Source organism: Eptesicus fuscus, chromosome 9 (assembly GCF_027574615.1).
Source record: "Eptesicus fuscus isolate TK198812 chromosome 9, DD_ASM_mEF_20220401, whole genome shotgun sequence".
In the NCBI taxonomy this organism is placed as follows: Eukaryota; Metazoa; Chordata; class Mammalia; order Chiroptera; family Vespertilionidae; genus Eptesicus; species Eptesicus fuscus.
Genome location: NC_072481.1, coordinates 15,340,773 through 15,367,201, shown reverse-complemented (window position 1 = coordinate 15,367,201; position 26,429 = coordinate 15,340,773). Strand labels below are relative to the sequence as shown.

The 26,429-nt window shown below is 55.6% G+C and overlaps 1 protein-coding gene across 1 annotated transcript; it reads right to left on the bottom strand.

Annotated features, from left to right (window-relative positions):
* Positions 1-23,756, bottom strand: LDLRAP1 (low density lipoprotein receptor adaptor protein 1). The gene is made up of 9 exons (XM_008148064.3): positions 23,583-23,756; positions 13,913-14,055; positions 12,985-13,097; positions 10,901-11,015; positions 5,542-5,614; positions 5,147-5,233; positions 4,480-4,610; positions 3,098-3,132; positions 1-1,436 (listed from the first exon to the last, which is right to left on the bottom strand). The coding sequence occupies exons 1-9, from the start codon at positions 23,668-23,670 to the stop codon at positions 1,292-1,294; spliced, it is 930 nt and encodes a 309-aa protein (XP_008146286.2). The 5' UTR covers positions 23,671-23,756; the 3' UTR covers positions 1-1,291.
* Between the last annotated feature and the right edge of the window lie 2,673 nt (positions 23,757-26,429).

Here is a 26,429-nt window from a genome sequence, read left to right as displayed (position 1 = left end):
TCAGGATGCGGGGAGCCCTGTGGGGATGAAGGAGGCAGGAAGGAGCACCCTGAAAATATCTGGCTGCTGGTGTGTCCCGACCCGGGGTCAGAGTGTCCAGATGCTTAGAGTTTGGTTTTGTTTAACCGTCCCAACGAACAGTCTTCAAACAATTCCATTTTCACGGAAATCAATAGCAACAAGGCAGCAGGCAAGGAGGCTCCTGCCAGGTCCGTGTGGAAAGGCACCAGATGGTTGTTACGAAACACATTTTGGTTAGAAAATAGCTGGGTTTTTTGGTTTCCGGGGGGACAACAAAGCTAGAAAAAAGGATGTGTGAACTGTGGGAGGCGCAGGTGAGAAGGCAGCTTTGGCCTCAGGCCTGGCTTCTGCTCTAGACTCTGCCCCTCCTATGCTGGTGGCCTCGGTTTTCTCATCTGTAAAAGGACAACAAAACGTTCTTCCTCAAATCCAGGAAGTATGGGGTGAGGCTCAGGGACACTCACACAGACACACAGACAAAAGGGAAGCGTGAGCACAGCTCATCCGTGCGGGGGAGGGGGTGGGGTGGGGAGGGGTGCGCCGATGGAGGGCAGTCACGCAGTCAGACGCTGGGAGTCCGTGGGCAGCCAGTCGCACCGGCTCGGCGCACTGACGGGACCTCCTCGGGGACTTTGGGGCCCTGCTCGTGGAAAGGCAGCAAGGAAGCTCTCTGCACCCTGCGAGCCACACCTGCTGTGTGTGCTTTAAAGTGCCAGCTGTGTCGTCTTTGGTCAGGGGCTGCCCCTCTGTCTCTGAGAACCCCCAGGCGGGGGGCTCAAGCCCAGGCCTGCTGGGGCCCCTGCAGCAGATGAGCTGGAGGGGCAGTCCTCTGCTGAGGCTGCGGTGCCCTCCTGTGCTCAGAAGATAGAAACGAGCGCTCTGCTGCCGTCAGTGAGGGGCAGAGCCGCCGCCGGGAAATCTGGGTCCTTAGAGAAAAGGGACGAGAGATGCTTTGGTCACCATCCGGACACCCACAGCAGAGCAGAGCTTGCTCGGGAGAAGGCAGGAAGCTGGCTATAACACTGTTCGTGGCCGACACAAACCCAGCTTCCGAGTTGAACCAGAAGTCACCGAATAAATACTCAAGGCCCCTCTCAGTTCTTCGAGAGCGGGGTTAGAAAACACGTCTCCTTCCCTTTGCTTGACTGGCTGCAGCTCTGATCTGCAGGCTGACAGAGCTGCCCACCGGAAAAGGGTGGCTGGGGGGCCCGGGGCTGCCCCACCCCGGCTGCAGGGGGCTGTGGTCACACGCCCCACCAGCCCTGGGCGCTCAGAAGCTGAAGACGTCCTCCTGCTCGGGGCTGCCGCTGTCAGGCTTGTCCCAGTCGACTGGCGAGAGGCACTGGGCGTAATGGATGTCCTGTGCGGTCAGTCCAGTGTCCAGGACCTGAGGGTTCGTCCGAGACTGGGCGAGCCTGGAAGGCAGAGCTGTGTGAGCCGAGGTGCAGGCAAGGGGCTGGCGGGGGCCTGAGGAGCCGGTCCAGCCCGGCCAGCACCAGGGTCAGAAGTGAGAGGGCACCAGTGGGAAGATGCCAGGACACGGGGCCAAAGGAGAGAGTCCCAGATGTCAGGAAAGGTGGCGTCTCTGAGCAGAGAGCCTACCCTTGAGGGTCAAATGACTCAGGAAACTTCTCTCCACAGAGAGGCCGGGGCACACACACCATCCACGGCTCCATCAGGAAATGCCCAAGAAAGGGAATGGGCCGCACTGGTGAGGGCACGAGAGAGGCACAGGGGGAGGGGAGGGTACGACCTGAGACTGTTGGCTATGATATGTGCAACACAGCGCTGTTCAAAAAGGAATTTAAAAGGGGGCAGCCTGAGGGGGGAGTTACGTAAATTACAGCCGTGTCCCAAAGAATGCGAGGCAGCGGAGGACACGTGTGCCCAGGCATTTTCGACACCTGGAGCGCTGCTCCTGATATGTCAGTGGCAAGTGGAAATCAGGATCCCAAATGCAAATATGACAAGCTGATCAATGCAAAAAAAAAAAAAAAATGTATATGTATAGGATTAAGCCTAAAAGTCTGGGCTGTGGGACGATGGGATGGTATCATTTCCAATTTAATGCTTTGCTGATTTTTGAAGTTTTTAATAAAAGGAACATGATTCTTGGGTAATCTGGGAAAAGCAAATGGAAGATTTCCTTCTAACGATGGGGAGGTAGTCAGCCAGTGAAGCAGGGAGACAGTGAAAGAAGGAGCCACATAGGCTGCTCCCCACCTCCGGGGCCAGGGCCTTCCACCAGGCTCCGCCAGGAAGGACCTGGGGAGCGGGGAGAGGGACGTCGGGGGCTGCTCCCAGGGAGAAAGGGAGGCCTAACTGGGAACCCAGGTAGCCACGGGTACAGGGATGGCCTGGGAAGATGGGGAACTGCCACCACTCAGCTAGACAAAAACAGCTCCTTGCTGTGCCTGACACTCCTCCTCTAGGCAACGGGGAGGGCTTAGGTGAGCAATGCCTTCTCCCTGCCCTTCTCCATAAATGGAAAACCTCTGGAGGGAACAAAGGCTGCAAAAAAGCCAATTTTTGGCCCGGCCGAGGTAGCTCAGTGGTTGAGCATCGACCTATGAACCAGGAGGTCACAGTTCAATTCCTGGTCGGGGCACATGCTTGGGTTGCAGGCTCGATCCCCAGAGTGGGGTGTGCAGGAGGCAGCTGATCAATGACTCTCTCATCATTGATCTCTCTCCCTCTCCATTCCTCTCTGAAATCTGTATGTATATGTATGTATGTATGTATGTGTGTGTGTGTGTGTGTGTGTGTGTGTATATAATTTAAAAGCCAGTCTTTGAAGGTGACACCAGGAGCAGGAAGAGGAAATCCGCCTCAGCGACAGCCGTGTATTTAGTTCAGCTCACACTATGGTAAAGCAGCCACTAGGAATTGTTGTTTACTTAATAGCAAGAGCTTTCTAGCAGACAAGGCCAACCCCAGGTAGTGAGCTCCCCACCCCTGGAGTTATTCAAGTTGAGATTTTTGTTCTGGAGATGGTCAGAGTTGGCAAAGGTCCCCAGAGACCTGCCCACAAATGCCAGGCCTCCTTCCCCAGCATAAGGAGCCCAGTTAATGTTACCTTGAAAATGCTTCATCCAGGTCGTCATCCAGCTCCTTGGGGAAAACAAAGCGGGAGATATGAGCCCTAGATGGGGGAGCCGGGCTCATGGCTGGGACTTGTCCCAGCCCTGGGTGAGCTACGGGGACTCGAGACATAAGCATAGGAGTGTGGTGGGCGCCTGGAGGAACAGGCTTAGGCAGGCCTCCCGCCTAGCGACTGCCACCAGCATCTCCGCCCATGGACCCACACCTGGGATGTGGGACAGGAGAAAGGGCACCTGGGCGCCTAGACAATTCCCAGCTCTGTCGTTCCTCGAGTGACCCCTTAGGCAAATCACTACTCCTCTTTGAGACTCAGCTTTTCCTTCCATCAAATGAGAGGGTTAGACCGACGGCTGCTAAGACTTTCAAATTCTGAGAGGAAGAGGGCGGGGAAGGTTTTCTTGCTTTCATCCACTTCCAAAAGCCCAGCCCAAATTCCAAGCTCAAGGGATAAGTGCCGAGGTGGGAAAACAATGGGTCTCCCAGAGAGCACGGGCAGGTGCCAAGGCTGGCTCCAGACAGCCGGGGACAGGCTCAGCGCGCCTGCCTGGCGGACCTGGGTGGCCCCGACAGGCAGAGGGATTTGACAGTCTTTCGTGTCCTTCAAGGTGCCAGAGTTTCTTAAAGAGATACGACAAGTAATGTGTGATTCTGCAATGGAGCCTGGACCAGGAAAAGGACATTGGAGGTTAGGTAACAGTGTCGGACTCGTGTTAATGGTTTTGATCACTGTAATGTGGTCACATAAGATGCTAAGATTTCGGGAATCTGGATGAAGGGTGAACAGGAATTCTTTGTACTATTTTTGTAACATTTTGTAATTCTAAAATTATTTCCAAATAAGAAACTTTTTTAATTTAAAAAATCAGGTTCCTCTGGGAGATGCTGCAGGCAGGCCATCCTCCTCACTGAAGAGATGAAAAAGCTGAGACACACAGAGGTCAGGGGCCTGCCCCAAGCCGCAGAGCGTGTCAGGGGCCAGCTGCTGGCTGCCCAAGTCTCAGACTCCTCATTCAGACGGCGAGGGGGGCGGCGGGTCAGGCGCAAACTCTGCCCACCCTGAGAACAAGGGAGCCTTTGGCTCGTCCTGCAGCCTGCGGATGCTTAGGCCAAGAGGCCGGGCATTGTGAGGAGACAGCTGTGCTGGGAGCCAAGCCTGTTGGGGACGTAGCCCCGGGTTCAAAGGGGGACATTGTTCATCGCCTACCCGGGGCCTGGGTGCTGCTGGGCTGGGTCTGGCCCGCCCAGATGCCTGTAAGTCTTGGGTGCCAGGCCCTGGACCGCCCTGGGGCCTCCTCCGGGGATAAGGCTGAGGCTCACCGGATCCCCGTGGGGTCAGGAGGCCACACGAACACTCACCCAGACAACACTGGTGCTACTCAAGGCTGGAGGCCTCGGGGCCTCGTCGACGTTCGTGGTATTAGCGCTGACTGTGGACAGCGGGGCCTTGGCCATCTCTTCCAAGTCCAGCAGGTTCCCAGTGGCGACCACTAGGAAGGGTCCGGTCAGATGCGTCAGTGGGAGAGGAGCCTCCTATCTCCCCGCCTCATCTCCTCGTCCCTCCTGGAGCCTCCTGGTCTGTCCTGGCCCCGACTCTCTCCTTGGACATGGCCTTTCCATAATCACCCAGAACACCCAGCCCCCCACCTTGGCACCTCCCAAAGCAGCCGGACAGCTGCCCCGACGTGAGAGCCTCTCCCCGACTAGTGGTTTACATTCACACAGGTGTTCAGTTCAGTAAGGGATCCCAGACAGCATGTAAAGGACATACGGAGAGAGGTCTACATATGTTCACATTTTTGCACAGGGACACATCTGGGAGAGCATGCACCATAATGAGTAACTTTCCCCCTTTATCTCCATTTTCTAATTTATCTATAACGACCATGCATTGTGTATTTAACAACAAAACCAAAATAAAAAACCAAGAGTTAGCTCCAACCCCGGAGGGAGCAGGGCCTCTGGGTGAAGGGCAGACCCCAAGACCGGCAGCTGATCCCAGCCCCTCCCCCTGCCCACGACTCACGGTTCTTCAACGAGGGGGTGCTGTTGCCGCGGCCCCCGCCCAGGCCGTCCCCTCCCTCTTGGCTGGCTTTCTCCCTCTTCTCCTTCTCTGTGGGATCAAGGCACAGCGCGTTAGTGCCTCTGACCCCGGCACTCCATCCCCAGCACCTGCTGGGCAGGGAGTGGGCTGGGGCCAACCTCAGGGGCAGGTCTCCCTCCAGCAGGAGGAAAAGGAACTGCACGTTTCAGGTCACCCCCACAAGGCGCCTGTCTCAAGTCACAAACTGGGGAGGTGATGAAGGTGGGAGTCAGCCCAGGCCTTCACCACCCCCTCCCCAGCCCACACGACCCTGCCAGCCTCCTTCGGCGCTCCCTCTCCACCCCCGCCCACACACAATGTCTGTGGACAAGGCTCACCTTCCTTGGACACCTGCCAAAACTCAAAGGCAACTTTGAAGGCCTGGGCTACTGTGAGGGTGACAGCCTGAGCCTGAAAAACAGGAAGTGAGTTCAGGGGAGGGGTGCAGTATCAGGGGGGTAATAGCAAGTCTGAACTGGAGGCTGGGGGTTCCTGGGCAGGCCCACCTGGCTCCATCCCAAGGCTCCGGAATGCCTGATGGATGGAGGCAGAGTCCTGGCCCCTCCCAGGTCACACAGCAGCTGGGTTATAAAGAGGCCACACCCTCCCCAGGCGGTTGGGGCCCCCTCTTCACCACCTGGAGCCCAGCCAAGACTCCCACCCTCATTCCAGCCGGTACTTTGGCAATGGCTGTTCACCTCCACTTTTCCCCCTTCCCTTTGGGCTTTCCTAAATTCAATTAATTGTGAGGCTTCCTTCTTCCGAGAAGCCCTCCCCAAGTACTCAAGGACTTCACACAGTTACTTAACCCTTGGAATTAAGACACAGAAAAGCCAGAGTTGGAAAGGGTCTGACCACCGTCTGAATGAGCCACAGGGGCAAAGACTGGTTAGTACTACACAGTCAGAGGGCTTATAACTGAACCCCAGAAAGGCAGTGGGAAGCTTATACATTTCCTGACAGAAGCCAGTTGTCAATGAACACCGTGGCAAGGGGTGAAAACCATTCAGTGCCATCGCCCACCTGTAAGGCGGGGCCACACCTTGGCCCTTGGGGAACTCCCACCCACTCTTCCAACCCAACTCAAACATCACCCCTCTCTCATGTCACCAGCTCACATGCCTGTGTCACCCCACCTGGGTGCTCCCTAAAGGCAGGGATCACCCCTGATTCCCAGAGCCCTCCAGAGGGGCAACATGCCGGCTGAATTGCATTCTCCCAAGAGGCAGGCATTCGGAGGCCTCCCACTCCAGCCAGGACCTACCCTAGCCCACATTCCACTCAACCCCTTCCTCTCTCTGATTCTAGTCCAGGGTTCATCAGCTCAGCTCCTGGGAGTGCAAGCCCCCGAGTCGCAGCTATGGCTGGAGGCGACAGCTAGCTCCCTTCTGAAAGCCGGCCCAGGGAAGAAAGCACCAGACCCTTTCAAGTGTACAAGTTCAGGCGTAACCAGCCTCTGCCCCACTCCCTTCCTCTCGCCAGACAACTCAATTTAATTGAGAAATGAATCCATGGCTACTGCCTTTAAAACTTTTTTTTTTTAATTTAAAATCCCTAAACAAGCTGACTGATCCATGCCAATTAAACTTCACGAAGTATAAAATCTCATTTGAATGTCTCCATCATTTACATTTTTGATGGAAGTACGGGGACTTTATGGCAAAACTTAAATATGGTAATTAAGTATGAAACTCTTCACAGCTGTTTACAATTTAAGCTGTCACAACTGAATCAAATTGAATAGACTCAGTTACCATTGAGAATTGCCCATGAACTAAAAATATGGACTAATTACAAGCCCGAGTCAGTCAGTATACACCCAAGCAAGGCTGGCCATCGCTGTGGCAGGGAGATGGAAACACCACGATTTTTGCCTTCAGGAAATCTGGGGGCACAAGCCTGCTTTTGCATTAATCTGCTTGTTCATTTGCATACACTCCTGCCCTTCCTCCCTCAAGTCCTGAGCTACAAGTTAAACCAAATATAACCCAAGATTCGGAGGTGTACAGGCCCAGGCTGGCAGGACTGGGAGGGGTTGGGCCCCGCTTTCTGGGGCGGCTGCAGGAATTTGGGCAACATCAGAAGAAAGGACCGCTCCAGCCTGCCCACAGGTAAGGGGGTGACGAGAGGGGGAAGGGGCGGAGTCTTCCTGGATTCCACAGGACAAAAGCCTATCTATCCTTCTGAGTGGGTCGCCCTGTGGGCCTGTCTGATTGCCCTGACCGGGTTCCACCTCGCCCATTTTTTCGTGTCTCTATCTTCTTCCCGGTAACCAGGCTGTTAGTTCCTCCAAGGGGCCAGGTCCAGCTTAGGGCTGCAGAGCTGGGCCAGGACCCTGGGATCCCAGCCGGGGGCCCAGTACTCAGACCAAGGCAGCCCCAGAAGCTTAAACCTTTGACAAAAGGATCACCTGAGAAATGCCAATGGCCATGTGAGGGAGAACAGCTCTGCCCCGCCGCACCCCACCCCACCCCCCCGCCCGGAGCAGGATTAAGGGTATCACTTTGCTCACTGCCAGTACACCTGCACCAAAACCCTGGGTGCCCGGGAAGGCCAGCAGCTCCACCTTCACCCCAGAGCCCGGAGGATGAAGTGCTCGCTGAGGCATCCCAGTTGGGCAGATGGAAACGTTTCTTTGTAGAGAAATTTATCCTGGGGAGGGGGGCCACCGGGGAAGGGAGGCCTGGTACTGCCTGAGTTGAGCTGAACTGGTGGACAACCCAGAAAAGTACCCCTTGCCCCCCACCCCGGATGGGTCATAGGCATCTGGCTCATTCAGGCATCCAGGCAAGAAAGGGTGGGATGCAGAGACTGTGGCCCCAGGCCAAAAGGAGTGGGGGCTAAGCCAACATCCAAATTCAAGGCTCCCCAGCAGGAGGACGGGACCTTGCCACCCTCCCAGGCTCCTCAGCTGCCATTCACTCCCCTGCGTTTTGCGCCTCTGTGTCTTTGCACCTGCTGATTCCTGTGCTCATCCTCTCGCCATCCCATCCCCTTTCTCTTGGCCTGGCAAACGCCTACCTATTACTCAACCTTCAAAGCCCAATTCAAAACACCTCCTGCTCTGGGAAGTCTTGCTGACTTCCAGTGAGACTTACTAACCTCGACACTAGAACCGAGACCCGTATTCCAGTTACTGAATCCGGCCCCTTCTCCCCCACCATCTTGTTCACAGGTCCCTACGCAGGGCTCAGCCCGGGACAGAGAGCAGCAAACATCTGTGGGGTACCTGTCAGCAGGTGGGTTGCAAAACCTGAGGCACCCACGTCACCTGCTGCCTCCTCCTCAGAAACGTCCACTAAGCCCCAAGAATCTTGGGATTTCCATCTTGGCCAGGCACCAGGCCGGCTGGGGCTCACAAGAACACCATCCAAGCATCAGATAGTCAATTTACACCACCTTGGGCTGGGCTAGCGCCTCCAGGGGCTTCCCCAGGGCTCCCTGAAGGGGGAGGCCAGGTGGGAGAGGGTAGAGGAGGAGGACAAGCCGTGATCCCGTCATCCTGGACACGGATGAAAACCTGCCAAGAAGAGTGGGCGTCTGTGCCCGTGTCCAACAGGCGCCCTTCCCTCTGCCCATCGGGGCTCTGCTGTCGGCGTGAAGCAGTGGCCGGGCTGTTTCCTCGGTAGCTGACCGCTGGGCCTGGGCAGGCTGATTTTGATCGGGGCCGTCCAAAGTCCCCTGGACCTTGCGTACCGGACCAGGCCTCCCTTCGCCGCTGGGCCAGCATCCGCTTTCTTTTATCCCCCAACCTCCCCTTCCCAGAGGAACCCCCCGGCAGCAATGGCCATGGCCAGCTGCCCTGCCCAGCGCCTGCTCTGGTCACTGGGGAGGAAGAGACAAACAATGGGGACATAACGAGCCTGTATTTTAAGTCTCTGTGGCCTCATAAAAAACAAAGCCAGGAGGCCACTGTCACGGGAGGAGCCACCGCAGCTCAGGGGCATCACGAGGCACGGGCGAGTGGCCAGCGACACCGAGCTGCAGAAAAGAATGAGGGTGCACAAAAGAAACTGGGCCTCTCAGAACAATCCTGATGCTGCTGATGGGCAAGCAGCCCAGAGAAGGGAGGGTCTTATCCACGGTCACACAGTAAGCACATGCGCCAGGATCGGACCCCTCGTCTGTCTCCTCCTGTAGTGCTCCTTCCGAGAGACCTGCGGGAGGCTGAACTGTGACCCCGAAGAGGTCCACATCCTAATCCCTGGAACCTGGGAACCTTACCTCACATGGCAAAAGGGACTTTGCAGATGTGATTAAATTGAGGGTTTTTGAGATGAGGGATTATCCTGGGTACCCAGTGGGCCCGATCACAAGCGGCCATATGAGAGGGAGGCAGGAGGGTCAGGTCAGAAATAGCCATGTGATGAGGGAAGCAGAGAGGGAGACCGGCAGATGCCACACTGCTGACCCCAAGGCTGGAGAAGGGGGTCACGAACCAAGGAAGGCAGGAGGTCTCTGAAACTATGAACGGCAAGAAAATGTATCTCCCCTGGGACCTTCAGAAGGAAAACCGCACTGTCGGCCCATTTCAGACGTCTGACCTCCAGAACCAGACAGAATAAATTTGTGCTGTTTTAAACACTAAGTGTGTGGTAATTTCTTCCAGCAACAATAGGAAATTTATATCTAAAGCATGGCTGATGTGTATAGCAGGAAGTCTGGGGGTCCATGTCAAGACTGTGATGTCCTTGATGTGTCCTTGATGATGGGGAGGGGATACCCCATAGGGCATCTCCCCTGAGTTTCAGAGAGCTGCTCTCCCACTCCGCCACTGTCTCCTTGACTCCCAGGAACATCAGGCCTGGGGACTAGGGCTCTGGCTCCATATACAGGTTAACAGAGGCCAATATGAAACCAATAAATGTCTGGAACCTCTTTCCAGGGCAAATGGTCAGGCTTCGGGGCCTTGGAAATGAAGGGGTTTCCAGCACCGAAGGCCGACTCACTCGCGGTTGCCTGCCCCAAAGCTCAAGACAAATGCCCAGAGACCTCCGGGATTCCCACTGATGCCAGCGAGGTGTGGCCGGGGGGCTGGAAATGGGGCCAGGAGTCTCTGCTCCTCACAGTCATGCAGGGAGTGGGGAAACCCTGGGTTTAAACCCTCACTCTGCCTGGCTAGTTGTGTCATCTTCAGCAAGCCAGCTGACCTCTATGAGTCTGTTTTCTCATTAAAAATAAATATAAAAACAATGAAGGCAGTAACGGCTCCCATTCACAGCACTGTTGTATTAAATGAGAAGACACCTGAACGCCTACCACTGAACCAAGCACAGGGTGCATACTAGAAAATGGCCATTCCCTCCCCGCTCTGGCCACGGAAGCCGGGTCCTCCTAGGCTCTCACTTCTCCCTTTCACTGTGGGCCCCTGTGATCACCAATCTCCAAGGACGAATCCCTACAAGGCCTTGCACCTCCAGACCATACTATTACCAGGAGGCCCCCAAAAATCTCAAATCCAAATCACGTTACAGAGAGGCAGGGCCAGCACTCCCTGGGACACGGGCCTGTCACTGCTCACAGCCCACTCTGACAGGTGTCTGGGCGCCCTCAGCTCTCACCGCCCACTTGGGGTTCCCAGGATTTCCTATTTTAAGTGATGTGTCACCTTGGCTTTGCCTTCCCACCAGACAGCGCCGCCAAGGACAGGCTGCCAAGGCGAGCGGAGCCTGCCCAAGCCCGCCTCTCCCCACTGACCATTTTCCGCTTGGTGCAGAGGAAGGCGTGGCACTCGAGGTTCTCGTTGTGCTGGCTCTGGGCGATGTAGGCAAACACTTTGCCGTGCATCTTGTCCGCTGTGCAGTAGGAGATCCTGAAAGGCAAGTGGGACATGTCACCAGAGCCCTGCATAGGGGGCAAGGGGGACCTGACAACATCCAGAACACCCATATTGCATCTCCCCCGAGTTCCAGACAGCCTGCTCTCCCACTCCACCGGTGCACGATTCCGGAGAGATGGCCTGGCATCCTGGGCCATCCATGATGGAAGAAGGACTGGGGGCAAGACTGGAGAAAGGGCACTTCCCTCCTCTACTGAGCCACACCCCAAATCTGTAATAGCTGAGCCCTTACTGTACACCAGGCAATGTTCAGCTATCACCTCATTTAACTGAGCTGCCCCCTGAGAAGGGTCTTATTCCCACTTTTCAGATGAGAAGATTGAAGCTAGCAGTCTCAGACCACCAAGCTAGTGGCAGAGCTGAGACCTGACCTCACCCGCTGATGCCAGAGGCCGTACCCACTGCCATGCTACCTCTCAAGGGTTTGTGCTGACAGGCGGAAGGGAAAGCGGACACTGCCCACCCACTGAGGCCCTTTAGCCAGCCTCCCCCTCCCCTACCTGCCCTCATGCCCCTGACCAGAGGCCAGAGGGGTTCCAGCACTGTCCCTCCCGGGGCAACTGAGACTGCCAGCAGATTCTCCTGGAGCAAGGTGGAGTGGAAGGGCTGAAGCAGGGTGAGGATGGGTGCAGTCGGCCAGCCCAGGAGCCCAAGGAGTCCAGGAGCTCCCTCATCTTAGACACTTGCCTCCCTTGTCTGACCCTCCATCCTGGCTCATCATCCTGGGAACTGCAATCAGCAGAGGAACTGGCAGCTCAGAATGGAGACAGTTCAGCAGACGCCCTCCCCAGCGTGGCCCCAGCTTCAATCAGGCATTGACATAGGGATTAGCACCACTTAAGACCCCCAGATGGGCAGAGGGATGGGTACCAGGTCCCCAACTACCCCTTCTCCATCCAGCAGATCCAGCCTCCCCCCCACTCCCCTAGGAGGCCTTCCCAGGTTTCCCCACACAGGCCTCTCCTTCTTTGCCCTCTTGGAAAACACTTATACTCTATCTCCTATTTCCTCCTCTCCATCCCTCCTAGACTGGAAGCTCCTTGAGAGCAGGGCTGGGTCTGATGCCTCACCTGGGTAAAGGAGGCAGATAAAACCAAGAAGGTGAAAAATAGCAGCCAGAAACTCTAAAACCACCCCAACCCCAGTACTGGCCCATGCTCCAACCGGCTAAGCCACCTGCTTAGAAACAAAGCAATATGGCAGAGGGATGCCTGGCAGACCAGGGCCTGCTGGACAGAACTCCGGCCTTGGTGTCCTGGTCCCAGCTCAGCCACTACCTCACTGTGAGGCCTTGGGCGGCCTGAGGCCTCTCGGGGCCTCAGATTCTCCATTTGTAATTTGAATCTCTGCTGAGCCTTCCAGCTCTGAAATCCTACAACTGACCAGCGAAGAGGATGGGGAGAGCCTGAGGCTCCCAGGGCTGGGCTCTGCCTCTCATGAACAAGGCACCCCACCCCCAACTGAAACCATGAACATTCTGGCCTCAGACTCTGCCTTCAGATAGCACCTCAGTTACTTCAGTGGCTTCCCTGGACGCCTGGCCAGATGTCCAGAGCAGAGCTGCTGCATTCACAGCGGAAGGAAAGGACCATGACTCTGCAGCTGTCTGCTCCAAGCCTGACTCAGCAGGATGCTTGGGAGGGGAGGGGGGGCTGGGGAGGCGGTTCCCAGTCCTGATCAGGCCTCAGTGCCTGCTGCAACTAGGGATCACAGCAGCAGCAGCTGCCATTTAACCAAGCGCCCATTGTGAGCCAGGTGCTGTGCACTCAGTGCTTCATAACAGCCCCGTGAGGCAGGATCTGTTTCCACCCCAATTTACAGATGAGGAAACTGAGGCTCCAAGGTCATTCAGACAGGACATGGCATAGCCTGGCTGGCTTCAGGCAGGGCACTCTACCCACTGCCCCAATTGGCAGAGTGAATGTGGTGGAGCTGAGCTTACCTGTAAATGGACACGTTCTCAATGAGCTGGCTGGTGATGCCGTCGGTCAGGATAATCCCGCGTGGTGACACCTTGAGAGTCACCTTCTGCAGCTTCTTCCCGCTGGCCTTGGCCTTGGGGCAGACACGGGTCAAAGGAGCCTGCCTGCCTCACGTGGGACCCACCCTCATGGCTACGTCTGGCTGCTCCAGCCCCCACACTCCAGGCCCAGGTGAGGCCTCAGCTTCGGCGACTGGAAGACGTGATTCAGAAGACATTTCAGCCAACACCTTCTTCTAATAAAAATAGGGACAACTGCTTCTCATTGAGCAGCCGCTGTCTGCCAAGCACTGGTCCTCGAGTCATCATAGGCAGCAGTGCTTCTTCCCAGGAGAAGGGCCCAGAGAGGTTAAGGGACTTGCCCAAAAACACACAGCTAGGAGGACCTCACACTCTGAGCTCTGCGTGGGCTGTCACAACCCAGCAGGATGACTTCTGGGGACTCTGCTCTATCTGCTGACCCCGCTAGGGCCTGAGCTGAGGGGTCTGAGATCAACAGGGGAGGTGGGTTTATAGGGCCCACGCTCACTCAGAGCAGGGGAGGGGGAAATCTGGTCTCTGGGGTGCTAAGCTGCCCCTCAGGCCACACAGCAAGTGGTTGGGTGACAGTAACCTCCCCCATCCCTTCCTAGCACTAAGTCACCAGCTGTTGGGCAGGGGACCCGGGTTGGGGGAGGGGAGGCTGGGAGAGGACATGGCCACAACTGCTAGAGAGGGGGGAACGGACCCTCACCCCGCAAGCCCCATTGCTGCCCTTTACCAGAGTCCCTGAGGCAGATGCAAGGGGACTCGAGGGCAGGGACAGGCCCGACACATCCAATTGGGGTCATAAGGGGGACAAGCAGCGCCCCGGGAAGAGGCTGACCCTGGTCCCCACACTGAGGCTCACCGTGGCCACGATCCTCTTGACGGCGGCCGCGGACATCTCCTCGCCCTTGGGCTGCTCCACCAGCGTCATGCCCAGGTACTTGAGGTTGAAGAGCATCCCCTCGAGCAGCGTCTCCCGGGTGTCCGTCCAGTTCTCAGGCAGCTCTGGCGGGAGGAGGACAGGCGCTCAGACCTGCTGGGCAGGCCACCACGGCAGCAGCTCTCGCAGCCCCTCTCCCACGGACCCAGCAAGGGGCTGTGGTCCTGCCATCAACCATTATGTTTTAAAATATATTTTTATTGATTTGAGAGGGGAAGTGAGAGGGAGAGACAGAAACATCAATGATGAGAATCACTGATGGATTGCCCCTGCACACCCCAAATGCAACCCAGGCACGTACCCTGACAGGGAATCGAACTGTGACCTCCTGGATCATAGGTCGACGCTCAACCACTGAGCCACTCCAGCGGGACCATCATTTTTATAGTTAATAAAGGGCAAAACTAACGTTTTCCAGTATGTACCAAGCACTGTGGTAGCAAGCTTTACATAAAATATTCTCACCAATCCTCACGAGAACCTAGAAAGTAGATCACTTTATCATACCCATTTACAAAGCCACTGAGGCCCAGCGAGGCAAAATCACATAACTGAGTCCAAAGAGCCAGCAAGTATAAGGGCCAAGATTCGAACCCATAATTTCAAGCCCAAAGCCCAAACTCAACTTCAACGCTAACACTTGCTGAGGGCAAACCATACCATTTCTCACTGAATCTTTAATGTAACCCTGTAAGGTGGATGTTATCCCCACTTCACACACTAGGAAACTGAGGTTCAGAGAGCCAGTCATCAGACAAAGGCCCCGTACAAGGAGTTAAAGGGATGGAGTTAGAGTTCAAATCTGGGTGGTTTCCACAGCTCCAGCCTGCTCTGCTTTCCTCCATCTGCACAGCCATGGAGACCAGGAGGAAGGGGACCAGGAAAGAGACAGCAGGCCAAGGAGAGTAAGGGGAGGGTGAGAGCAGGGGTTTGGGAAAGGGGGAGGTAACTGCTCAAATGACATCAGGTGAAGGCCGCCTGAATCCGGCAGACCGGGGTGTGAACCCCAGCTCTGTTTCCCCGCACCTGCATGGTCTTGGAGAATCCCTTCTCCTCTTTGAGATGAATAGTGCCTGGGCTGCAGCACTGACCCAGAGCAGGCACAGGGAAGGGTCCTTTAAAAACTCGGACCATGAGGGAGGTCAGAAGGGTTGGAAACGAGGGATGAGCCTACTCCCTGGGCAGCGAAAAGACCAGGAAGTAGAGTTGGAAAGAGCCCCCCCCCCCCCCCCCCCCGACCCCCTGACCCCCCACCCCATCGCCCCACCTACTTGAGAGGACTCCCGAGTAAGCACAGGGACAGGACAGGTTGAACCATCCCCAGGGTTCCTCCACAGGGGCTGAGGCCCAGAGGCACCAGACCACTTCGCTGGGGAGCAGTGAGGCCAGAAGAAGGCAGGCCTCCAGGGATCCTTCCAAGCCCATCACCAGGACGAATGAACATCCATGCTCCTGCCTGTTAGGGCCCGCTGTCCATCCCTCAGCACCCTCTATCAGATGCTGTAATGTAGGAGGTATTATGATTGTACCCATTGTATAGATGAGGAAACTACTCTTCAGCCTCACACACAATCTTGGATAGAGCAGGATTCAGACAGGAATCCGTTTCCAGGGTCCACCACCGAGATGGCCAAGGCCAGCTTCCTTAGACCATTTCCAGAAATCCATCTGAGCCGGGAGGGCAAAGTACGTACTGCCATGCTTGTCTCCTGTGTCCTTGGCAGACATTGCTAATCAACTGTAGCTCTCTATTCCCTCTGATTTACAGGCTTTGGACTGTTCCTCAACACAAGGCTCTAGGCAGGCAAAACCAATTGATCAGGGATGGTCTTGTTCATCTCATTACCCATCACTGCCCTATGGCAAACACCCCACCACCACCACCATTTTCATGTCTCCCACTCTCCCATTTCCTCCAGCGCAGCCCTTTCCTGGTCCATGTCCAAAGCCACTTCCGCTCCCTCCATTCCAAAGGGCCAAAGCTTGCCAAGGTCACACACAACCTCTTTGCTGTCAAAACATTCCCCAGCCCTCCTTGACCTCTGAAATGCTTGACATTTTTCTGCATTCCTCCTTCCCTGGCCTGACCCTTCCCCTAGTCTATGGCCTCCTGGAAGAGGGCCCTAGTAGACAGGTGGCCCCTCATCAGCCTCCGAGACCTGACCAAACCTCTCCCTTGACAGGTGATGAAATTGAAGCCCAGAGAAGAATGGGACTTGTGCCAAGTCATACAAGTAAAGGGACCCCCAGCTCCCAATCCACTACAGGCAATTCCTACAATGACTGTTGGGGAGCTACAGGTTCCCCGATGTCTCTCCCACAATCTCTCTCTCCACCCCACCCCACCCTCACACACACACACACACACACACACACACACCCATACCCACACACACACATGTTTTAACCAGGCAGAGCTTCTTCCTCGTGGTGTGACATTGACTTTCCCACTCCTGTGCCTCTGCCCAAGTGGTTCCCTCTACCATAAATGCCCTTGCCCTCCCTTGCTCGAAACCCCTCACACCCAGCCTCCTCCAGGAAGCCTTCTTTGAGGCAGTATTGCCTAGTGGTTAAGAGCAGGGGCCTTCGTCCTAGAATCCCAGTTCTGACACTGAGTAGACTTGAGCAAGTTACCTTCCCTGAGCCTCAGTTTTCTTATCTACAAAGAGAAAGAAACAACAGCCCCAGCTTTCGGGGCTGTTTTGACCGAGGCCTCCCACAGGGCCTCCTCCCTCCTGTCACTGGATTGCTCCTGCCTCTCCTGAGTGTGGACTTCCTTTCTCCCTCCCACAGCCAAGCAGCTGCCTACCATGTGTCTTCCTGTTAAAGGACTTCCATTCTTGCCTGCCTCCCCCAGAAACTGGTATGGAGAAGGAGCATTCCTGCCCAGCGCTGCTGTTCGGCCTGTCCTACTTCTCCCTCGCCCACCTCCCACTCCCCCACCCTCCCAGGACAGCAGAGACCCTCCTTCCCATCCTCTGCTTCAGCCTCCGCTTCTCCAGTTCTGAGTACGACTCATCTCTTTAATGAGCGTAGTTCTCTCATGCCCACGCCCTCTTCAAGAAACCAGCCCTCAGGAGCTCTCCATACACAGAGGGAGATTCCCGGCCACGCTCACCCCGCTCACCATCCAGCCACCTCAGCTGGGCGGGAGGGGCCTGGGCTGCAGGAAGAGCTCCCAGAGGGCCCCAGACAAAATACAGGCCTGAGTCCACAGCCCTGTTCCGGTCGGGTTATTTCTGGCCTGTGGTGGGTAATGACTAGGCTATTTTAACGCTGCAGTTTTACAGATGACCTGCTCTCAGAGTGAGATGGGGACAGACCATATGCCCGGTCTAACTCGAGGCTGCAGACATGTGCTCGATCCTCATTAAGGCCCCTGCCCAGGAGGCAGAGCTGGGTAGGGTGCCCTGTGCCCCTTCTGCTGAGCCAGGTGACCTGACCAGGCTGGTCTGTGAAATATCAGAGTTGCAGCCAAACCCATGGGGGTGGGGTGGGGGGAGGGGGAGGGAGGACCTCTGACTGGGGCTCCTCCCCCAGCCTGGAGGGGAGCCGGCCTCACAACCCTCAGAGTGACATCTCAGAAGGAGACTCAAGCTCTGCTGTGACCTGGAGTGTGGCTGCTTCTCTAGGCCATGGTCTCCTTAACATGGGTTCAGTCCCTCAGGGGCATCATCAGAGAAAAGTTCAGGATGTGCAAAGTGCTGGGCAAACCTTGGAAATGGTTCATTTCAGTTGGTTAGAGTGTCACCCTGATACACCAAGGTTGTGGGTCCGATATCCGGTCAGGACACATATAAGAATCAACCAAGGCATGCATAAATAAGTGGAACAAATCAATGCTTCTCTCTCTCTCATCAGTGAATTTTTTTTAAGTTGTTAATATTTTCAAGAGAAAATTTAAAAAATGGCAGCAGCAGCAGCTATCATAAGTACCTATTTACACGATACGAGAAAAAGATGCTGTCAAGGTTAAAACGATGGGGTCTGGATATGGGCTGTGGGGTTCCTAGTCCCTCCACCTCCCTGGACCTCAGTTTCCTCACTTGATGGGGATAACAACACTATCCACCCCATGGGGCTATTGTAAGGATGAAAGGAGCTCACCCATGAGGTGGGCTTAGAGCCATGCCTGGTACATACCAAGTGCCACTGAAGTGTGAGCTATTGTCATTTCCCAGGGTCAAGTGCAAAGAGCTATAATGCATACAGTCATTTGTAGCAGGATTCCCGTTTCACAGGTAAAGAAGCTCAGAGGAGTCTGGCCATGGTTCATAACTGACAGTGCTGGGTCCTGAATCCCACAGCCGGGGCTCTTCACCCACACCTGCAGCCCACCGCACCCTTCGCTATGCAAGGCAGGAGTCAGCCTCAGGCTCACCCAGGAGGGGCGGGCACACTGCCCTGCAGGACTGCCTGGAGGGAGTGTCTGGCTCACCCTCAGTGGGCAGTGGATGACCTGATTCCTCCAAGCCACATGCCCCTCCGCTGCCAGACCTGTGAGAAGCAGAAGCCCAGCCTCCGGTTAAATGTTCCTTGTGCTTGCTGTTCCCTCTGGCGGGAATGCTGTTCCCAGACTCCTCTCTCCCTGTGTTCATACATGAATCACAGTCACCTTCTCCGAGGGCCCTCCCTGACCTCCTGCACTGACACTACCAGTGCCCTACCTTTACCACCGTGGTGGTACCGTTTTCCACACACACCACCTGACACCCCTCAGCCTGCAGCTCTCTGGCTGCTGGAGGTGCGGACTGGGCACTGGGGCATTAGCGCTCCCAGCCCCAGCAGCCCTGCACCCACCCCAGACAGCGTGGCCCCTCAAACAGTAAATGCCAGCACATTCCACTAGCACACCTCCTCCCAGAGCCCCCACAGGACGGCGCTCCCCTCCAGTCGCCCACCGTGGTAAGGGGATTAGGTTACAGACAGTCCTCGGGTTACATCGGACTCAACGTATGTCGTTTCGTGGAGGTTACGTCACCATCTCCCATTTATGTATAAAAAAAAAAGTTCCGTCATTTCGACGTATGTACCTATGTGCTTTATGTTTTTTATTATTTATTTACTTACCACAAGTAAAGGTCAGGAATTGTTATCTTTCTTTTAATTTTTTTTTTACTGTCTCACTTCATTACCCCGGTGTATGTGCTCCATGTGGGTGACGTAGGTGCTTATGTAGGTGGGTTCCGTAGGAACGGATCTCCGACGTAACCCGAGGATCTACTGCAGGGGTCCTCAAACTTTTTAAACAGGGGGCCAGTTCACTGTCCCTCAGACCGTTGGAGGGCCGGACTATAGTTTAAAAGAAACTATGAACAAATTCCTGTGCACACTGCACATATCTTATTTTGAAGTAAAAAAACAAAACGGCAAAAACACCCGCATGTGGCCCTCGGGCCGTAGTGTGAGGACGCCTGATCTACTGTCTTCAGTGTTCACTTTTTGGACTCTCTTCACTTCTCCTCACACTATTTCCTGGGTCCTCTTCCCAAATAAACGACTTGTACTCACATCTTTTAAAAAATGTATTGATTTGAGAGGAGAGGAGAGGAAGAAAGAGTGAGAAAAAGAAACATCGATTTGTAGTTCCACTCACTTATGCATTCATTGGTTGATTCTTGTATGTGCCCTGACCAGGGATCAAACCGCAAACCTTGGCTTATCAAGATGATGCTTAACCAACCGAGCTACCTGGCCAGGGCTTATACTCAAATCTCTGTCTCAGCATCTGCTTCTAGAAGAATCCAAATGAAAACACCACCCTATGTAAAGAAGCTGTCCCCATCATTTCTTCACCCCACTTTCTCTTTCTTCATAGCCTCACCTCTACCCACAACATACTACTCATTTGCACCCTGGCCAACCTGCCTCCTCCACCAGGCGGTAACACTATCTGAAGGGAGACCGACTCACTCACCAGACTCCCCAACGCCTCTATCAGTGACTGACACATAGCCAGTGCTCAGTAAGTATTAGAGTCTGAGTGTTTATTTATACCTTTTATTGTAAATATTAAAAAACTAGGTTCCCAGTGCATGAAATTCGTGCACAGGGGTGGGAGGGAGGGTTTGGGTCCCTCAGCCCGGCCTGCACCCTCTCACAATCCAGGACCCCTTGGCGGATGTCTGACTGCCTGCAGTTGGACATCCCTCTTACAATCCGGGACCGCTGGCTCCTAACCACTCTCCTGCCTGCCTGATCACCCCTAACCACTTGCCTGCCTGCCTGATTGCCCCTAACCACTCTCCTGCCTGCCTGATCACCCCTAACCACTCACCTGCCTCCCTGATCGCCCCTAACCGCCTCTGCCTTGGCCCCTGCCGCAGCAGCTTCGTCTGGAAGGATGCCCAGAATGATGGCCGGAAGGTCGTTCAGCTGTCTGGTCTAATTAGCATATAATGATTTTACTATCATAGATAAGTAGGACTAGATCCTCTGCCCCCTGCCCTCCACCATGAACTAGCTTTACTGAGCCTGTGCCTCCTATTCCTTTAGCTGTTCTCACTGAGCTCTCTGATAGGCTGGCACAACCCACGAAGGAGCCCAGGGTCAGAGGGACCCTCCTGGAAGAAAGGGGACTGAGGGACCAGGGGGTGTCTCCCTTCCGGACAGCTGGAAGAAAGGAAAATCCCTGGCCAGGGACTGAAATAAAAACGTTATGGTTCCTGAAGAGATGGGGGGAAAGCCACATGTGGGAGAGGGGCAGTCTCCCCTTTGAAGCTAGGACTACCTGGGAGACAGGAGACCGTGAGGTTCAGTGCAAAGAAGCTTGGGGTCCTGGCTTTGCAGTGTGATCGCAAGCAATCTTCCTCCTTTCTCTGAGCTTCAGTTTCTCCACAAATAAAACAATGATCATGCTAATCCCAGCTGAGGACCTTGAGCAGGTCACAGCTGACAGAAGGTGTCAAGTGTACCCCTAATTCCACTGGTTTCCTGGCCCTCAAGGTCTGAGACTAAGGTCTGGCTGGAACACTACCCCAGGCCAGGCTGTCCCCACATCCCACCCCAGACACCCCACAGCTTCCCTCTCTATCTTGTGGCCACCACTGTCCTCAGGGCTGCAGCCAACTGGGATGGGCCTGCACCTGCTCCTCCCAGGGCCAGAGGCCATGAGGCACAATGTTGACATCTGGGCTGGGGATGTGTCAGTCAGTGACTCCACTTCCCCAGCACCTGTTCCTTTATCTCTAAAATGAGTCTGATAAGAATCCTTGCATATAAGCCTAACCAATGGACACAGACAACAGGGGGGTGAGGGCATGAGTGGGAGGGATAGGGGGGTAATGGGGGAATAAGGACACATATGTAACACCTTAATCAATAAAGAAATATATATTTTTTTAAAAAAGAATCCTTGCTATCACCTCACAGGAGCAAATGAAATAAAGTAAACAAAAATACTGTGTAAAAACATTAATGACAAAGCAGCCCGGCCAGTGTGGCCCAGTGGTTGGGTGTCAACGTATGAACCAAGAGGTCCTGGGTTCGATTCCCAGTCAGAGCACATGCTGGGGTTGCAGGCTAAATCCCCAGTAGGGGGCATGCAGGAGGCAGCTGATCAATGATTCTCTCTCATCATTGATGTTTCTATCTCTCTCTCCCTTCCTCTCTGAAATCAATAAAAACATACATTTTTTAAAATGACAAAAGCAGTAGTTACTATTTATCGAACTCTTTTTCTATGCCAGGCAAAACACCATTTCATTTACTCCCCCTCCACCCCCCCCCCCCCCGCAAATATGATGTAGATACTACTACTGTTATTTACAATTTACATATGAGGAAACTGAGACTTTATAATGAGGGACAGGTAGGGAGGGATTGGAGCAAGATCATCCTGGGTCCACAAAGCCCCTGAACAGCACTCTGGGCGTACTGGGGTCAACAGGAGAGAGGAGCTCTCCTCTCCTTTCTTCTGCAAGTATAGACAGGCTCTGAGACCCCCTCCCCCAAAACTTGCTCCACCACAGTAACAGTCATGTGGAACGTACCCATAACAGGCGAGTGAAGGGGAGTGGGGGAAAGAAAACCACCAATTAGGTGCCAGAAGGAAGCATGATTGTCAATAACTTTCTCAACACTCCTGCCAGGTTAGAATTTTTATACCCATTTTACAGACAAAGAAACTGAGGATCATAAAGGACAAGTGGCTTGTCCAAGATCAGAGCAGGCAGGAGAAACTCTTTTCTACCAACCAAGATTCCCAGTTCTCCAGATTCAGAGGGGTTTCTATGTTTCCTTCCCTTGCCCAGCTTCCCTCCCTCCCTCCCTCCTTCCCTCCCTCCCTTATCCCAAGAGAAAATGGCAGGGTTTCCCCACTAGAACAGTTCATTATTCTCAGAAGTCCTGGTCAGATCCCACAGATATTTAAAGGGGCTCTTTGGGGAGTCCTAAGTGTGGGAGATGATGCATGCCTGGCCCTAAAGAGTCTCTGACCCCACCCCCACCCACCAGCCCAGGTTCCCAATGCCAGTCTCTGTGGTTTAGGAGACCACAGCTGGCACAGCAGCGGAGGAGCAAGGCCGACTCTCTAGGCCCAGACACGCTGGCACTCTGGGGCTGAGGGAACTTGGACTCCCCTGGCTGGGCCCGAACGCCGAGGGAAGGGGGGGCGGGGGGCGGTGTTGTAACTGCGCTGCCACAGGTTTCCTCCTGGGGGGGAGGCCAGGGGCGTTGGCAGGGGGTGGCAGCGGGTAGGAGCTGGCTTTGGCTCCATCCACCAGGAAGGCAAGCCACCCGGTTTGTGCTCGCGAAAAAGCAGGGACTTAGGTTGGGTTTCTCAGGCCTCGGGGGAAGGTGCCAGGTGACGGGTTCCTCGGAGTAACTCGAGCCTGGGAGGGGAGGGAGCCGGAGGAGCGGACAGGCCCCGCCCCGGCGCCCTGGGGAGAGGTGGTGGCGAGTCTGTCAGTCGCCTGGGTGCTCGGGGACCCTGGGAGCCCGAGGGGGAAGGTGCGAGAGAAAACAGGTTTCCAAAATAGCCAGGGCGCCAGCCGCAGCACCTGGACTCGGCTGGAGGCGGGGGCGCAGGGGTCTACATGGCGGGGTGGGTGGCACCCCCTGAGGCCCCAGGCTGACCTCGACCCGACTTCAAGTAGGTGCCTGCGAGGCCAGGCGCAGACCTGGGGCCGTTTCTGGGCGCCCGGAGTCCGAAGATGACCTCCTGGTTGGACAGCTGGAGGGGGCAGGCTGGGCTCCCGCCCGCCGGGGCGCGCGGGCCAGGGGGTGGGGGCGTATTCCCCGGCCGCCGCGTCCACTCTCTTCCCCGCCCCCCCCGCACCCCTCCGGGCCCCGAGGCTGCGCCCCCGCCTCCCCTAGCTTCCAGGGCGGCGGGGTGGAGAGCTGGCGGGGGTCGCGCAGGTCTCTGCTCCGGACCTGCAACCCCTGTCCCACTGCCGCTCCGGCCTCTCTCCCCAACTTCGGTCCCCCTGCCCGGCTGCACCGAGCGGGCTCGGGAGGAGAGGCAAACTTGACCCCCGCGGATCCCTCACCCCGCAGGACGCGGGTCAGGCCCCGCCTCTCCCACGGGGCGCCCGCGGGAGGCAGCTCCGCGGGCCTGACCCCCGCCCGCCCCGGCGGACGCGCACACACTCACTTCGGTGTCGGCCGCCGCCCCCCCAGCTCTGCTTGGCGAGGCTGGGGCTCCGGATCAGCGCCCTCCCGGCGGACTTGAGCGCGTCCATGGCCGCTCCGGACGCCGCCGCCACCGAAACTCCGTCCGGGAAAACTTTCCGCCGGGGTCGGGCGGCGCGTGGGCTCCGCGCTCCTCCCCTCCCAGCGCCGGTCCGCACCGACGTCCGACGGGGCGGGGCGAGGGCCGGGCAGGCCCCGCCCACGACCCCGCCCCCGGCAGCCAGGCCCCGCCCCGCCCCGCTTGGTCCTTGCCCTCGGTCCCTTAGGCTGTCCAGACAAAGGACTCCTTTAAGGTAGGGAGCCCAAGAAGGCCCCCTCTTTTCCTCTCTCCCTCCAGTCCCCTTGTTACTCACCCCAAAGGAGTCTGAGGTTCGCGAGCCGCCTTCCCCCGCCGCGGGAGGCGGGAGGCGGGAGGCGGGAGCCTAGGATTTCCAGACAGTGCAGCATTAGGGTCCTTGGAGACCATTTTTTAGAAAAGGGGAGACTGAGGGCTGGAGAGAAGGGTCATGCTCAAGAGGAGGGAGATGCCTAGGACAGTGGGAGCCTTAGAATGAGAGGTGGAGGTTGTCGAACTTTGCTGGGAACGGGGCAGGAACACAAAAGTTTGCCTTAGCACTTGACCAGCTCAGTACCACCCAGGCTGCTCCCTGGTGTCACCTGGGCACGCTGGGTGGCCCCATGCCAACCCCACTCCCCAAGTAGCCTGGGTGTTATGCTCTGAGGTGTCGGGAAAGAAGCCTTGGCTCTGGCTCTGACTTGCTGTGTGACCTCAGCCAAGTCCTTTCCCTATCTGGGTCTTCATCTTTATCTGTGAAGTCCTATCTCCAGTGACCCTTCATACCTGCCAGGATGACATACCCCCTGCCCTGCCCTGCCTGCTAGGAGGCACTTGGAGGGGAGACTGGGTGCTAGAATTCCTCAAGCACAGATGTTCTAACGCCAGGATTTAGAATTCTCTCTAGGGTCCTGTGCCATCCCATCAGGCTTTGCCAAAGGGAGTCCGAAGGAGAGCACATATATTCTGGCTGCTTCCAGATGGGGGTGCCTCCGCAAGGCAGACCAGCCTCTGGGATTGCGCCGGGCCCGAAGGCAGGAGTCCTGTTTCTGTGTCTGGGAGAGACTGGGCTGTGCGATCTCCAGCTGGAGAGAGGCCTTGCTGAAGTCTCCTCTCGCCGTTTAGTATAAATTAGTGCTTTTTCGGCCATTCCAGCCACACTGCAGCCAGCAAGAGCCCCGGAAGAGCCCCAGGGCCGGGCGAGAAGCACTCACTGAGGGTCTCTGAGTCAGCGGCTGGGATCAAATTCAAACCCAGGTCCCGGGGCAGGAGTAGAGTGCCAGGGGTTTGAACCCAAATGTTCCTTCTTTTGGTGGCTGTGAGCTCACCTTTCGGAGGCTCGTCTGTAAAGGGGGAACAATGCTATTCCCCGGGGCTGTCTGTAAGGATTAAATAACAGGAGGTGGAAAGGCTGCGTCCCCTAGTCAAGTTGCCTCCTCTAGCAAGCCTTCCCTGACTGTCACCCATTGGTGAGGCTTCTCCCTGTGGGACCCCACAGGCCCGAGCTTTGGGCACGGCAAGCGTTGCTGCTGCCTGTTTCTATGCTTCTCACGCCGACTAGACTTTGTGTCCTTCAAGGGCAGTTAAGTTTTTCTGACCCATTTCTGAATCCAAATGCCTAACAAGAGGCCCACATGGAGTTGGAATAAACTCAATGTTCCTTTCCTTCCTCTCTTCTTCCCTCCCTCTCTCCTCAGCTTTTCACCACACCGGGATGTCTTCTCCCACAGAGGGCTGTGGCAATGGGTAGGTAGGTCCTTAGGGCTAAGCCCCTCCCCAGCTCTCTTACCCCAAGTCAGTTGGGTCCTGGGACAGTAGAGAGAACATTCTGGAGCCTACTGGAAAAGCAATCACTCAGGGCTGGCTGGTGAAGGGCAGCCGGTGGTGTCCGGCTGGCAGGGGGCACCATACGGGCCCAGTGAAGCAGGCAGGCCTGCAATGACGGCTGTTTATAGGGCCGTCACAGCCTCCCGGAGGTGACTTGCTGCGAGCTGTCAGCCATGCATCCCCCGCAGACGGGCAGCCTGCGTGTGCCCCTTCTGCCAGTTCCAGAAACAGAAGCAGCAACAGAAGGTCAGAGCGACAGGGACCCCATCGGAGGTCACCATGTCCAGACTTCCATTTCACAGGTGAGATGTGGCCCAGAGAAGGGCAGGGGCTTGCCCAAGGTCACACAGCAAGCCAGGACAAGAAACCAAGTCTCTGGCCTCCCAGCTTGAATGTGTCTAGAAAACAGAGAGGGAGCAAAGTAATCTTGAAAATATAGCAGTATTCAAGAAGGAATTTTAAGATGATTTTTTTTTCTTTCTTCTCTTTTTTTTTTATCTGATCTTTGTGAAATTTTCTACAATGCTCATCTATCCTTTAGTAATCAGAAAGAGAGAGAGAAAAAAAAACAATTAAAGGGAAAGGGAAGCTAACTATGGTCATAACTGGCTTTTGTCCTTAAGAAAATGGTGTCAGAATTGTAATCTTATTGTTTTTCTCTCCCACTGGGCCCTTAAGGGACCCCAATGAGATAGAAGGTGCCAGGGCGCTGGGAGGGCTCTCAGCTTCTCTCCAGCTATCAGTGGGAACCAAGACAGAGCCTCGGCTAGGATCAGGAGCCCTGCTTTCTCACTCAGGTGATCTGTCCTCCCTACTTCCCTGTGAGCCAGCCAGTCCCTTCATCTGGCTAGGCCTCAGTTTTTCCATCTGTAAAATGGGAGTTTTTACAGCAGAGTATGTATTCTTGCTCCCACTAGCAAAGCACAG

What these genes read in the sequence shown, in the direction of transcription:
- LDLRAP1 (XM_008148064.3), bottom strand. Translation starts at nt 23,670, where the DNA reads ATGGACGCGCTCAAGTCCGCCGGGAGGGCGCTGATCCGGAGCCCCAGC. An exon ending in GGGCGGCGGCCGACACCGAA is followed by an intron (nt 14,056 to 23,582) that starts GTGAGTGTGTGC and finishes TCCTCCCGCCAG; the next exon opens with AGCTGCCTGAGAACTGGACG. An exon ending in CTGGATGAAGCATTTTCAAG is followed by an intron (nt 1,437 to 3,097) that starts GTAACATTAACT and finishes TCTGCCTTCCAG; the next exon opens with GCTCGCCCAGTCTCGGACGA.